This window comes from Poecilia reticulata, chromosome 16 (assembly GCF_904066995.2).
Source record: "Poecilia reticulata chromosome 16, P_reticulata-male-v2, whole genome shotgun sequence".
Lineage (NCBI taxonomy): Eukaryota > Metazoa > Chordata > Actinopteri > Cyprinodontiformes > Poeciliidae > Poecilia > Poecilia reticulata.
This window is the reverse complement of record NC_088845.1, coordinates 7824164-7836327: the sequence shown is the minus strand read 5'-3', so window position 1 is coordinate 7836327 and position 12164 is coordinate 7824164. Positions and strand designations below refer to the sequence as shown.

The following is a 12164-nucleotide window of genomic DNA, read 5'->3' as shown; positions in this document are numbered from 1 at the left end:
TCCTTTAACAAAACACTGAACACTGTGTAGCCATCAGGTAGATGGTTGGGCAGAAAATAATTTAAAATTCAACCAGTGTTGTAAGAAAAGTTTGAAACGCTTACAGAAAGTCTGGAATAATTTTAATTTAAAAAAGTTATCATAAAACTCAGACAAGTAACATATAATCAAATTCAGAGTGGGTTAATACTAAAGAATATTAATATGCATCTTTTATTTTTCATAAACATGGTGGTAAACATCAAATGCATTACATGAAGTAAAGACTACTGAAAGATTTAACAGAAATGAGCAAAAATTCAGGCTGCACAGTGGCGCTGTTGGTAGAGCTGTTGCCTTGCAGCAAGAAGGTTCTGGGTTCAATTCCTGGCCCCGTTCTTTCTGCATGGAGTTTGTATGTTCTCCCTGTGCATGCGTGGGTTTTCTCCAGGTACTCCGGCTTCCTCCCACAGTCCAAAAACATGACTGTCAGGTTAATTGGCCTCTCCAAATTGTCCCTAGGTGTGAGTGTGTGTGTGTGAGTGTGTGTGTGTGTGTGTGTGTGTGTGTGTGTGTGTGTGTGCATGGTTGTTTGTCCTGTGTGTCTCTGTGTTGCCCTGTGACAGACTGGCGACCTGTCCAGGTGACCATGCCTCTCGCCTGGAACGTTAGCTGGAGAGGCAACAGCACCTCTCCTGACCCCACTGAGGGACAAGGGTGTAAAGAAAATGGATGGAGCAAGAATGTACTCACTTGTTAAAAAACAAGTAAACATGTCAAACCTTTGCTTGCATCCCAAGACAAAAAAAAGTAAGAGCAAAACCCCAGGTGTTTGCAAAGCATCATAGCCATTGCAAATCGGTAAAATAAATAAAAACAACCCTAATATTCTAATCCATTGTTTTATCCAACCCAAATCACCGTTTGGTTCATATTCTGCTCAGTTTGGCTGCATCTAACCTAAAATCGTGTTTTTATTCCTGCTGCAGAGCCAAACCTTGGGCTCTGGAGCTATAATGGAAATCTAATGTAAAAACCACATGACCGTGAATTCAGTCTTCAATGTCATTCTCCCCTTCAATAACTGTGATTCAATTCCACCTCTCAAGCTGAGGAGCCGGAGGATAAATCCGGGCTTCCCCACCATCCAGCAACTAATCTCCCCTCGGAAAAGCAACTCTGCCGCTTGTCGGTCCTGCTGACCCTTCCTGCTGCTCAGTCTTACGTTTAAGAGGAATAATAGACGGAGGATTGGGACGGATGGGGGGGCTTCTCAGTCACCTGCCACCACTGCTACAGCTCATATTAACAAGGGGACTCTGGGCTCCGGGGGCTTTGCATATAAATGAGGTGTCTCGTTCCTGAGATGATATCAAACGCTGTGTGTGCCTGGATCTGGGTCCGTGTGTGAGCGCGTCCTAACCGGCATCCATGTCCGCCGCAACATCTTTATTTTCGCAGTATTCCCCGCGCGTACGGAGCTGCAGACATCCTGCATATTGAGCAAGTTTTCAATGTTTCAATTCCTCCTGGCGTTTTAAACATCTGAAAATCACATCGTGGAAAATAACATCCCAGAGTCGACAGCGCTCGCATTTAGAGTGAAATGGTCGCTTTCCACACCATCTAACACGGGAACAGCCGAGCGCTTCCTAGACTCCCCGTGGGGTCATGATCTCAATATCTAACAAACTCCGTTTCGGTTTTTGCCTGTGTTTTTTTTTTAAGAGTTGAATGGTTGAATCCGGACGGCCTTGAAACTGAACATCAGCTCATTGGTGGGCCCACGCTGATATTCAGAACGGGTTTATTACACGCAGCTCTTCACCAATTTACCTCGTCTCTCATCAGTGTTTCTGCGCTGAAAAGTGTTATTTTTATACATTTGGCGACTGGTGACTAACCTGCGGGGACACTGTGGCGGTGGCAGCAGCAGCAGCAGCCCTGCTATGATCTAATTCTGTGGCGAGCAATTACAGCAAACATTATTCATGGTGCAGAAGTGGAGTGAACCGAGCATCATGAGGCTGCACTCTGCAGTTTGTGAGGAAAACGGGAAACAAAACATTTCCTGTGAAATATGTTGAGGCAGAGTTCTGCTGCTTCTCTACATTTAGAGAGATATTTTGCTCTTTATGAGCATATGTGGCACGCTGTGGAAAAACCAAGAACAAGTCACCTAAGCAGAAAAGGAAGGGGGGCCGGGGGAAATCAGCCTTCAACTTCTGATAAAATAGTGACTTTTGGGGAATTTGCAAAATATACTAGTTGAAGTTATAAAGAAACCATTCCAATCATAATCATAAACACTGTTTGAATTCAACTTGCTCACAGAGTAAATCTGACTGTCAGGCATTTGAGTTTTCTGGGGAGATAAAACTCACAGCTGATTAACATACCGGCTTTATTTGGCTCTTTACACACTTTTGGTTTTGGCCAAGAAGCTGCACGTTTGAAAGGAACAGACAGATACTTGACATCGCAGTCACAACAATATCCATAACTTTCTAAATGCTAAGAGAAGAAAAGGTAATTGTTCACTTGGGAGACTGTGATGCAGCCACAAACTTTCTCCAGAGTTTATGTACAACATGCAAATGAATCCTAGCAGCAGAAAGACAGAGGCAGTCCTTACTTTGTAGATAACAATAAAGATAAGAAAATAAAATAAGCCAGCACCATTTGCATGATCAGAAGCACTATAATGTACTAGAAACTTTTCAGTTTCTCCTTTTACAATGCAGAATTAACATACTGATTAGTCGACATGGTATCTTAAAGCAATGCAATTTATTATTTAACACAAAAGTAAGTTTAATTACCCAAAATGTAAAAACAATCAACTTGGGATCTGTCTTTAGCTAACTATGTGAAAGTCAGTATTCATGGCCCTCCAGCTCTACAGTAGCCACCACTGCCTGTTTTCTTATTCATAATCTTTGAATGTGCTTAAATATTTTACAGGTTTCCTGTAGAAAAAAGTCAGACACATGAATCAGTACCTTCACTTTGGTACATGGTACAGAGTAATTACAGCCACGAGTTACACACTAACCCTTCAACCTGAAAATCTGCTGAATGCATGAAATATTTCACACTCTGGGGCCACATGTACGTACATATTTCTTTAATTTAATGTGCTCCACTGGGAAGCCAGCAAACACACACGTTACAAAGAAGGAAATATAGACTGGCAGTGGCTAAAAGGAAACTGATTACTATAAGGTCTGAACCCCCACCATTATTGAGGCTAATAATAAAAAACTGGTCATGAATCACACACACACACACACACACCTACACACACACACCCCCACACACACACCTACACACACACACACACACATTCTGTTATAATGAGGCACCCAGTCTGTGCCCCGCCCTCATGTCAGGTCCCAGAGGATGTCTGGCCCCCCGGACGTTCCTCGGCTCCTTCATCCATCCACCTCGTCCACCTCGCAAAGTAATGGAGACTAATCAACTGTCAGGATGAGCACACAACACACTACATCTCCCTGCTTCCTGTGGCACCCCCCTGTCCCCACAACAAACCTCCACCCAGCCCCCACCCACCACCACTTTAGCCATAGCTCTTGGGGCCAGAAATAACTGAGCGATGGCTATATATACCAGTCAGGCTCCTCCTCCACCTGGTGCATTTATTTCCCATTAACTTACCTCAGCCTTTGTGACCTCCATTATATGTTTAACCCTAATCTCACTCTAATACCATGCCTAAACCTATATTAACCCAGACCTTACTCCAGCAGGCTTTCTGTCTTCTGTAATAAAGGATAATCAGAGAGGGACAGGAAAATGGCGTGTTTATCAATCCATCCATCTTCTATACCTGCCTAATCCTATTCATGGACCTTGGGGGCTGAGCTCTATCTGAGCAGTCAGCGAGTTTAAAGCGGGGTACAGCCTGTACAGGTCGCCAGTCAATCACACAGCTGACATAAAGACAAAAAGCACACTAAAGGCTCCCCTACATTTCTTGTGACAAATTCCCTCTTTTCCCACAATCCTAATGGATGCTTCAGATAACGGCAGTAAAGCCAATGCTTGCAACTGGTTGTGCCAACTCTCAACCTTATCAGCTTCGAGGTGAACGCTGGTTACGGTCAAGAAGTTTACTGTCCAACACCAAGTACGCGGTCGTCAGACTGTCTGTATAAACTCTATAAGTTCAAATGTTGCTACAGCTTTTGAATGTCAGAAATACGTCTTGTAATTAATAGTACTGAGGAGATCTGGGTGTATTTTCAACTTGCAAGTAAAAAGATCCAAGAGCTGACTTCATTTCAGCAAACAATTCGCTGAAATATAACAGGAGCAGCATTTCTGCATGATGACTGGCAAAATGGTTAAACACCTTCTGAGTCTTGCATGTTCACGACCACAACTGGTTAACATAGTGGAGTAATCGCTCAGAGAATCAGTGAGTTCTGCTAGTGAGCTAGTAATGAAATAAAACCAGGTGAAACAAGTCTGAAAAATGCAAGACATCAGCCTTTAGGACTCAAATGAAAGGATCAAATACAGCTGTCAACACTTACATTAGCCTACATATGTTAAAGGTCTACTATTTGCTTGGAAGTCAGTTTGTCAGCATAATTTTATACTAAGACTATTAATGTCCATGTGGGACATTATGTCCCCAAAAAACAATAAAATATTAATTTAAATTGAATATTCTGCAAAAATATGAATCCATTAAATACAAATTAAGTAGTAACCTTGCAATTTTGTTGTTTTCAAACTATTCCCTGCATTCTTATCCTGCCTGGAGTTTCCATTTGGAGATTTATGTTTGAATGAAACATCTAGGTAAAGTTATTTTGCAAACATATTAATAGAAGGCATCTAATGTATTTTAACCATATTGTATTCTTTCTATTTGTGCCTTTTCTACGTATTTGCTATGCAAACTTTGCTAAGCTTTTTTAAGAAACATTTTGTATTTGAAGCCATGTTTGTTTGTTCTCTCTTTTTACCTCTTTAGTTTGTCGTCACAAGCAAAACCTTAAATAATTTTGACCAAAAACAGTCGTTTTTCTTCTCCTGAAACAATTCAACCTTTCAAATAATTTAATCAAGCTTAATTCATAATGTTGAGCGAATTCTTCACAAGCACCCATGAGTGCTTCTTCCCAGACAATACCAATTCTCCATGTCAGGAAAAAATGGCCACCTTCCATCTTACAAACACCTCTGCTTGGAGAGAGGAAGAAGCAAAGAAGACTCGACCGGCTCCTTTTCTTCGTAACTAGTTGGATACTTTCGTGAAGGAAAGTGTCCAAGCCTTCAGAATATCTTTAGCTGCTTTATAAAACTGACCACTAACCACAATTTCCTCAAGATAAAACTTCTGATCTTGAACAACACACTTTTCAATTATGTGATGACCATTTAGTTCGTTTGCATCCCCTACCATGGCAGGACAGACTCTGGTACGCATTATATACGGCCGCCAGCTGGATGTTTGACACAAATTGGTCTGGAAAGTTCTATATCATTAGCACAAATCATGACTGACTAACTGTCAGGAGTGAAATTATAATAGATGCTGCCATAGAGGCAGCAAGCACTAATTAACACTCTGTCATTATGAGAAAATTGTGATGAAAATTATAGCCAGCGTGCTCTTACTCCATGAGACACAGATCCCTTCTGTCCTTAATGTTTTTTCTCCTGGGGATGTGGCATAGTGGCATTTTCAGAGGTCAAATTAATCATACTAGATGTAGCATTAGTTGAATAAGTCCAAACACTGCATAAAGTGAAGATATTGCCCAGCAGAGCTACCGTTCTCACTCTGTTGCCTTATTGTGAAGCAACGTGAATCAGCAGAACCCTCAAAAGAGCAGCTACTCACATCTTTTACCACCTGCCAGAGTAAAATGACAGTAATGCATCTGCTTTATGAGGCTGTAAGGATAACAGATCGATAACAGTGGAAGCTCTGGAGAGTTTATTTTCTCTCTGTGGACATTAGAGGAAGATATGTGGAAATTATCTGCAGGGAGCCGATAAAAGTAAATAGTAGAGCTTACCGTCTTTGCCAATCAGGAAGTCCAGGTACCGGTATGTGTAGGCCACGCCCACCTTGGTCTCCACTTGTGGTCTCTTGAGAGTGGAGTAAATCTTTCCTGGACTGTTCTCGTCTGACGCCGGTTTCATCTTTCGCAGTCCGCAGCCCATGGCTCCACAGTTTGTCAGTCCTACGCAGATCCTGCTGAACACAAGAACAAAAAACAGAAGTTGCTCAACAAAGATCTCCATCAAACATTTGTTTGGTTCCCCCCATTTGGGAGTCTTCACAGCTCCATCTCACCCCACCCCTAAAATCTTCCTCTGTCACAACAACTCTCAACACATCCACCTTCTTTATGTCTCTTCTTTTCCTCCATAACATGTTTTGTACAACATATCTATTGTTCATTGTTCATCCTCTGCATATCTTGGAGATCAACATTATCTCCAAGCGAATCAGAGACGTCCCTGTAATATGAACATTTCTAATCCTGTCAATTTTGATGACTTCTAACAAAAATCTAAACATTTAATCTTCACCTTCTCTCTTTTTTCACTGATGCTGCTTCTAAACAAGGGGTGGGCAACTCCAGGCCTGGAGGCCCGGTCTCCTGCAACTTTTAGATGTGTCTCTACTTCAACACACCTGAGTCAAATAATGAGGTTGTTAGCAGGACTCTGGATAACCTGACTGCAGTTGGGAGGTGATTCAGCTGTTGAATTCAAGTGTGTTGGACCAGGGAGATATCTAAGAGCTGCAGGACACCGGCCCTCCAGGACCAGGATTGCCCACCCCTGCTCTAAACCATACTTACCTTGCAAAAGTATTTCCACTCTGAACACTTCCCCATTTTCTCACATTGCAGTTTCAAATTTCAGTGCATTTCTTTGGGATTTCATGTGGCAGATAAACATTGCATAGTGCATAATTATGGTATTAATAAGAAAGGACAGTGTGTTTGGAAAGGTATTTGTTAAAGTGTGACCTGAATTTGTATTCAGCCATTACAAATCAATAATTTGCACATGTAAATGCTAAGGGGTTTTCTCCATTGCTCTTTGCAAGTGAATTTGAAATTCCACAGATTATAAATTGGATTTAAGTTTGTGCTTTGAGTTACAGGAATAAACTTTGATTCCACTGTAGCTCAGTATGTTTAGGATCATTGAACCTCTGTCAGTCTTTTGCATTTTCTAACAAGTTTTCATCTCAAATTGCCATCCATTTAGTTCAGTCTGCCTTCCGATCAACTTTGACACACTTTCCTATAACCCAATAAAAAAAAAAAAGCTTGCCAACGGCTTAGCAGATATTTTGCCTCCATGTTTCATCACGATGTTAGTGCTGCTTGAAGTAAATGACGGAACAATAAATTATGCTCTCTACCAAGTTTAAGGCATCCAGCCATCGATGCCTTGAACTTGGGTTTTGCTAGAGGAGCAGTGATCAAAAGTACACCAGCAAATCAACCTCTGAATGACTATCAAGGAAAAAATTGACAATTTCGAAGTGGAAAAGTCTTTTCTACGTACCTTAAACATTTCACATTTGTTCATAAATCCTCGTGTGTGGTTGAATAAAAACAATTTGTAAAAGAAACATGCAAAAAACCCTCTGCTACTAAAGCAGATGCTTGACGTCACTGGTTACTTTTTCACAGCACCGTATACCTCATTGACTACGGCAACAGGCAGATATGATACAGCCACAACATTATTATTGTTGCCCTTTTCAAGAAGATAATTCAATAAAATGATGGAGTTAGGTTAAGAGAAAGGCTACTCAACAACCTGAACATCTGAAGGTCAACGAAAACACATTTACACTATATCACAGAATCAGTTCAGTTCTACTGCTGGCAGTGATTTCTGGGAAATAAATCTATTGGAAAGGAAATAAGAACACAGCACAAGAAGACTAAAACACAGCTCCATGTTAGGGGTGGGCAATACGGACTAAAAGCTGATAAGAATAATTTATCACCACTTTTTTAGGCAACTGATTGCTGTGTCCAAGTATCACAGCATTTATAGACCCACAAACTCAAATACTGCTTTAAAAACCATTCCTACTTGTAACACGCCTCTTAAAGACACCACAAAGAAATGCAAACAGTGATATTTAGTTATATTTTCAAATGTACTAACACTTTCACTTAAGCACTGGAGAAAACAGTCAGAATAACAACCCTGACAATACAGCCTGACGATGGAAATGATTGAGCCAATGGATTTGGCACAGGACTCTGGACCTCAAGAACCGGAGTTTAAAATCCTTGTGTTTGTAGTTCTGGATCTCTCAATCACTTGCAAAGGGAGGCGACCTGGAGTCATTTTTATCAGATGACTGAGCCACCGAGGCGAACGTCTCATTCCAGAGGAGCAGGGGCTCTTCTCCAAGCCATCCTTTAAAGAATATTTGAAGAATAGCAGCATCAGGAGAAGCTGCATTGGTAAAGAAGTGAAAAAGGGCAATTGGACTGAAATAATAAACGTGTCATTTCCACTGGACTCACTGCAGTGTTTTTCAACTGAAACACTGAGTGCCTTTAAATCTAGACTAAAATCCCACCTGTTTAGAGTTGCTCTTTAAATGCAATCAACAAAAAAATTATCAACAATCTGATATGTGACGACGGCACTTGACAAAATGTTTCAGTTGTCTATGATGCAAAGCACTTTGAAACGCTTTGTTGCTGAAAAGTGCTATGTAAATAAAATGAGATTGTTTGACATTTAGGAGCAAACTGAGATCTTTCAACTGCTGCTTTTTCAGTTCGCTTCAACACAACAACCCCTGTGAAAACTTCGGCAGACACAAGGATAATTAAAAAGTTCCACCTTCGAAGAAACATCAACGGTAAGAGAAACTATTATTACTAGAGGTATGACTACGTTAAACTGATTTGTTCCAGCACATACACTTGTTGAATTACTGTTGACGGCTTGGGTAAATTGAGAAGGGGAGGGGTACTGAATCACGCATGCTTTTGCCTCAGCGTCCTATTGTGTGCGTCTGATTAAACTCCAGACAGAATGGACGGACGAATGGCTGTAGTGCCCTGTGCTTCCACCTCAGCTGATGAGACACCCTCTCTGCTTCTTTATTATGTTCCCATCTAATTATGGAATGTTGCTGGGCCTCAGCAGGATCCAGGCCGGCTGTCGCTTTAGAGCCGACAGGACGGGAAGTAAAGAGGGGGTGGGGGTGATGTAGGAAGGAGTGGGTGGCGAAAAAGGAAACGAGCAGACGGGGGCTCTGTTAATGAGGTGAACAGCGAGAATGGAAAAGGTGAGAATCAATCAAGGGAGAGAGAGGAAGTGCTGGGTGGCCGGGATGGAGACTGTTCATCTAAAAAGATGGGTGGAGGCAGAGGAGGGGAGCGGGCAGCAGGTAATGCATGGCAAGCAGAGTCCAGAGAGAGAAAGAGCAAGCAATTAGAGTGCAGTGAATAGGAAAAGAGGTGATCAGCATATGACAAGAGTGCCGGGAGCAGCAAAAGGAGTGAGAGATGAAGCAAAAGATTCATTACAGTTGTCATGAAAAGCACTGCTTCCTGTGGCTTGAACATGAATGTCTTTGTTGAGCTTTATGAATCACACTCTTATCTCTGTGAGCTCCAGAAATGGATTGAACACTGTTTGGTTTGTAATTAAAAGCGGCAGACATGTATCCACCCCCGACCCTTAGTGTATGTGAGCAAAGCTGCAGCGGTGCTAAACAGTGGCTGTGCTTCCATTACAAACATGAGCAAAACTTTCAATATTCTGCCAATTTTGAAAAAAAAAAAAAAAGAAAACACACAATTTCACAATTGTGGTGTTTCCACAGTAAACAGGAGGAAATGCAATTAAAATCCCCCGTAAACAAGTTTGTTCACATGATAAGTCATAAAAAAAAAGCTGGATTATCCTCCTGCCACTTCCTGTTGTCTTTTTCACCTTTTCTGCCAGTAGTAACATCCGGTTGTTGATCACTATGTATGTGATGCAAAAAAAAATTTTTCCATTGCAGTTTTGGAAATACACTAAGTTTGGTACAAGCAAAAATCCACTTCATTTTGGCTTGATCTGGAGCAAAAGCCTTTTATCAAAAAAACATGAGTTTTTTTTTTTCAAAATTAGTGTGTTTCTATTAAGCAAATTAACTTTTGTAATTTTACAATTATACAGTCAATGGAAGCGCAGCCAGTTTCAAACATGGGATACATCCTTTTCAGCTTTTTTTAAAGCCAGGGCCTCAGAATCTCTAATATCCTGCATATAATTGTTCTTGCAGTTTTTCTAATGTGTTTCTAATGAGTTCCCAAACACAGCAGGAGGGGGTTCTCTGATTATATTAAACATGGATAATCATGCCACCTCTCCCCTTCCTGTAACTTTAGGGAATACCAAAGAAAGGCAATACCACCAAATTAATCCACTTGTTTAAAGAACAAAAATCTAGGCTGTTTGCAATTTTGTGTTCACAGGAAAAACAGCGAGCCACTGTTTGGCTATCAGAATGCTTAACTTTGTTTAGAAACAGAGTTATTCTTTCTGTTGGTACCCTAACATTTCTGTAACTCTTAACTAGCAAACCTCAAACTGACCAACATGTCACAAAGAGCAGAACATACAACTCTGTGGTCATGGGGCCTTTTCCAGAATCAACAGTATATCAGGGTTTTAAAAAGTCCTGGTTGTGAACCGTTTCTGGAGTTACCAGTGAAAGTCTCACAGTGACCAGAGTTTTCTGGTGCTCACAGCAAAGGCTGAAGGTTTTATCTTAAACTTTTAGGTCAGAAAGGAAGATAAATTTGAAATCTTTCCGCTCATTTGAAACCTTTGTGGTGACGGCTTTTATATCAGGGAAGTGCTGCCAACTATATCAGTCAGAGAAAGCAGTGGAGTGACCACCATATTCAAACGCTGCCTCCCCTCTCCCACCTGCTGCTTGAGCTGATAGCCGATTTGCCAGAAGAGGGGAGAAAAGCTGTTTGGCAATGCTTCTAATCGAGGAAAAGTTAAAGAAAAATGTTACTTGGTAAATTAAATACCTAAAGCACACTTTCTCCCGAACCGTGTAGCAGACTGTGACTAGCTAAAATCTACTATTCAACCTTCCAAGTTTGTAAAGTGCAGAAAAAGCAAATGACATACTCTGAGTGAGAAATATGTTTGCTTTGCAATAAGCATTTACTCATTTCCAGCTTTCCAAAACAATCCCTGTCGTATCATTCACATCCTTTAAATTACAAATTGGAGATAGTCGCAGAATGACCAGAATTTGTTTCCACTCCCCCACCTGTTGCTTTGTGACCACAGAAAGAGGAATGAAGTGGAAAAAAAAATTCCTAAAAATCATTTCCATTTAAAAAACAGATAGTCGGGTGGTTTTAAATGTGTCTTGTTTAGGAGAAACATATAATCATGTCTTGGATACGAGAGGAATCCTGCTACCAATCACCACCAACCTGAAGCTGCATGCTGTCAGCCAACTGGCGAAAGGAAGGGAATTTCTTTAAACTTTTTTAGTTGAAAGAAAGTTGGCTGTTTGGAGATATTTCTAATATGGAAAAATCCCTGTATTTATAGCAAATGAGTTCCACCAATCACTCTTTCAGATAACTATTTTAGGAACATGTCAAGAACAGGCAGCGAGAGTTAGCATGCCTGCCAGCAAAATAAATCAGCCTGCGCCAAGCTCGATCCAAACGCAGGTAACCATCTAATGTCTGCTGGTCAGGCTTCCAACTCTACAGAGAGCAGAACTGCTCTAACCATATATTTTAAAAGCTTTAGGAAAAAGTTTTTTAGAATTAGGATTTCTTTTACAGTGTCTTAACTAGCAAAGATGCTATTGTTTGAGATCGACTTGCAAATCTTGTTTTGCGACTCAGGAGACAAGACCAGTTTAATGTTTAGAGGAAAGTATAATTTGCGAGAGTTGGCACAGTTAAAATCCGATTGTACTCAGAACTGGAAGTTTCCAAATTCCCAGTCGCAAAATTCAACTGGAATGCCCTCCGAAGTCGGATTTCCCACTAGGAAGCTGGAAGTAACTCCATCTATCTCCAGTTTATGACTTGTAGCCGACTTTGCATTTCAACACGGTCGCTCCTTGCATAGACAGTAGTGAGATGTGGTGGAAACGTGCTTATTTTAAA

At 41.0% G+C, this 12164-nt stretch overlaps 1 protein-coding gene across 4 annotated transcripts in view; it reads right to left on the bottom strand.

Moving 5' to 3' along the window:
• rftn1b (raftlin, lipid raft linker 1b) overlaps positions 1–12164 on the bottom strand; it is a 140297-nt gene that overhangs the window by 112531 nt on the left and 15602 nt on the right. For 3 of the 4 annotated variants that reach the window (XM_017309614.2, XM_017309613.2, XM_008431182.3), the window contains one exon: positions 6036–6217. In XM_017309614.2, the coding sequence (XP_017165103.1) occupies positions 6036–6183 (148 nt within the window). In that variant the 5' untranslated portion in view covers positions 6184–6217. The remainder of the gene's footprint in view (positions 1–6035; positions 6218–12164) is intronic. The other variant, XM_017309612.2, reaches the window with a different exon arrangement.